At 47.5% G+C, this 3036-nt stretch overlaps 1 protein-coding gene across 1 annotated transcript in view; it reads left to right on the forward strand.

The window, feature by feature from the left end:
* ECE1 (endothelin converting enzyme 1) overlaps window positions 1-3036 on the forward strand; it is a 42034-nt gene that overhangs the window by 25980 nt on the left and 13018 nt on the right. The window contains exons 7-8 of the mRNA XM_006777663.2: window positions 1227-1369; window positions 2801-2858. Coding sequence (XP_006777726.1) covers window positions 1227-1369; window positions 2801-2858 — 201 coding nt within the window. The remainder of the gene's footprint in view (window positions 1-1226; window positions 1370-2800; window positions 2859-3036) is intronic.

A 3036-nucleotide genomic window follows, 5' to 3' on the forward strand; every position in this document is an offset into this window, starting at 1 on the left:
AGGCATTGAAACCGAGACCCTTTGGTGCTTGAGCCGATGCTCCATCTACTGAGCCACACCGGCCGGGGCACGGCTGTCATTCCTGAATTTACCAGTTGTATAGAAGGCCAGTCAGAATACAATCGGTGTTTGACATGTTGAGTCTAACAGACAGTATTAACTCATATAATCGTCACACTAACCCTATGATGTATGTTCTGTTATTATGATGATCCCCACTTTCCAGATTCCCAAGGCACAGAGAGGTTCCTCATCTTTCTCAGGGTCACACAGCTCATAAGTAAGAGAGCTGGAGTACGAACCTAGGCACTTGGGTTCCAGATTCTACACATTTACCCATTAAGTCCTGTCAGAGCTCAGTCTCCTCATCAATACACTGGGGATAACAGGACCTACCTCCTAGGCTTGTCATGAGGACCAGTTGGGAGATGTGTGAGTGATTGGCATGGCACCTGGCATGGGAAGGGCTTGGTCAACAGTAGCTTCTTTTTTTTTTTAATATATTTCTTTATTGATTTCAGAGAGGAAGGGAGATGGAGAGAGAGATAGAAACATCAACTATGAGAGAGAATCATTGATAGGCTGCCGCCTGCACACCCCCTACTAGGGATCGAGCCCACAACCCAGGCATGTGCCCTTGGCCGGAATCGAACCTGGGAGTCTTCAGTCTGTAGGCCGACGCTCTATCCACTGAGCCACGCTGGCTAGGGCAACAGTAGCTTCTTGTTGCTGCTGCTGAGTCTCCTCTATCCCATTCTAGTTCCACATCACGTTCAATTTTGGGGTACATTCCTCTTTGACACCCCTGCGCGTTTCTCTCTTTACTTAACCAAGGTGTTAAGCGTGACTCTCGCGCTGTTGTGTTCCATTAAACCAGAAATAAACTAGTCGATGTTCATCTTGAACTTTGCCACCTGAATGTAATGTTCACATGTTCATTTCCTACATTAAAATCTTTTTGGTGGGGAATTTGTCCTGTTGAGCAACTAGCCATAGGAGTTCTAACATGTTTCAGAGAGGTCGGTCAATAAAATAGCACGTGAGTGTATTTTTCAAAAAAGAATCCTACGTGCAGCATCTCTGATGAAAGCCAGGCAGCCTTCGTTTGGCATCTGCCCAGTGCATTGTGGGACAGCTCCCAGCTCTCTGCTTTGTCCGAGGTTGGAGGCACCGCGACACGCTCTGGAGACCTGGGCTCTGCATCATGCTGTTCTCTTCTCTTCCAGACCTTGGCGCCCGCCATCAACTGGCTGCCCTTCCTCAACGCCATCTTCTCCCCTGTGGAGATCAATGCGTCCGAGCCTATCGTGGTCTACGACAAGGAGTACCTCAGCCAGGTCTCCGCCCTCATCAACAACACTGACAAGTGGTGAGGGCACTGGGCGGCCTGGGGCGGGCCTCTTCTCAGGCAGCATGGCCGGGCGATGACAGACTGACTCAGGAAAGTGGGCCCTGGCGTTGGCTCTTATGAGAGGCAGCAGGGCACGTGCCGTGGTTATGAACGCAGGTTCAAATCCCAGCTCCCCACCTGCCAGCCTTGGAGCCTCGAGCACGTTTCTTACCCTTTCTCGGGTTCATTTTCCGAATCCATAAAATGGGGGTACAAGTGGCACCTACCCTGTGGGGTTGTGGTGAGACTTGAGTGAGATAACCCATGTGCCGTGTTTTCATATAGTGCCTGGACGCGAAATGGGCCCAGGAAAGGTTAGTTCGTATTAGTATTTATGATGTTTTCTTAAACTTTAAAGATTTGTTGTAGAAATTTTTGAAAGCTACAGAAAAACATTATATTTACCCAGAATACGAATGTAGATCTTATGGGATATGTGTGTGTTTGTGGGTGTGCACATGTGGAGAGAGAGAGCATGTATGTGAGAAAAGGGCAGAGATGAGTTTCTAATGCACATCCCTTTTTCCCCTGTCATTGTGACTCGAGGTATGGTCTGCTTTTCACTGGACTAGTTTTTAATTGATTTTTTTGGAGAGGTGGGGGAGCATCAGTTTGTTGTTCCACTTATTTATGCATTCATTGATTGGTTCTTGTATGTGCCCTGACCGGGATCAAACCTGCAACCTTGGCATATGGGGATGACTGAGCTATCCGACCAGGGCCTCCCTTGACTTTTTAAAAAATATATATATTTTATTGATCCCGACCAGGGCCTCCCTTGACTTTTTAAAATATATATATATTTTATTGATTTTTACAGAGAGGAAGGGAGAGGGATAGAGAGTTAGAAACATCGATGAGAGAGAAACATCGATCAGCTGCCTCCTGCACACTCCCTACTGGGGATGTGCCCACAACCAAGGTGCATGCCTTTGACCGGAATCGAACCTGGGACCCTTCAATCCACAGGCCAACGCCCTATCCACTGAGCCAAACCGGTTAGGGCTCCCTTGACTTTTATCATAAGCATTTTATCCATGTCATCCCAAACCCTCTGCAGACCTCCTTTTTCGTGGCTACATAGTATTCCACTGAGAAAACTGGTGCCTATTTACTCACTCCTTCCCCTGCTGGTTCCAGTTTGAGGCTCACAGCACTTATTGAGCACTTGTGGTGTACAGATTAATGCACTAGGCCAGTGATGGCGAACCTATGACATGTGTCAGAGGTGACACGTGAACTCATTTTTTTGGTTGATTTTTTTTGTTAAATGGCATTTAAATATGTAAAATAAATATCAAAAATGTAAGTGTTTTACTATGGTTGCAAAGATCAAAAAAATTCTATATGTAACACGGCACCAGAGTTCAGTTAGGGTTTTTCAAAATGCTGACATGCCGAACTCAAAAGGTTCGCCATCACTGCACCAGGCACTGAGGGCTTTTCAGACCGAGGCTCTGCCCTGAAAGTGACAGTCCATGTGCTTAGAGAGCATTCATTACCTGACAGACAGACGGGGCCTGGGAAGAGCACGTGGGATCAGAATGTTGGGTGTGAGCGCACCCTAGAGGTCAGTGGGGGGAGTGCTGCAACATTTCCAGTCCCGGGCGCCTCTGAGCATGTCTTGTCTCCTCTGGCCCCAGCCT

This window comes from Myotis davidii, unplaced genomic scaffold (genome assembly GCF_000327345.1).
Source record: "Myotis davidii unplaced genomic scaffold, ASM32734v1 scaffold149, whole genome shotgun sequence".
In the NCBI taxonomy this organism is placed as follows: Eukaryota; Metazoa; Chordata; class Mammalia; order Chiroptera; family Vespertilionidae; genus Myotis; species Myotis davidii.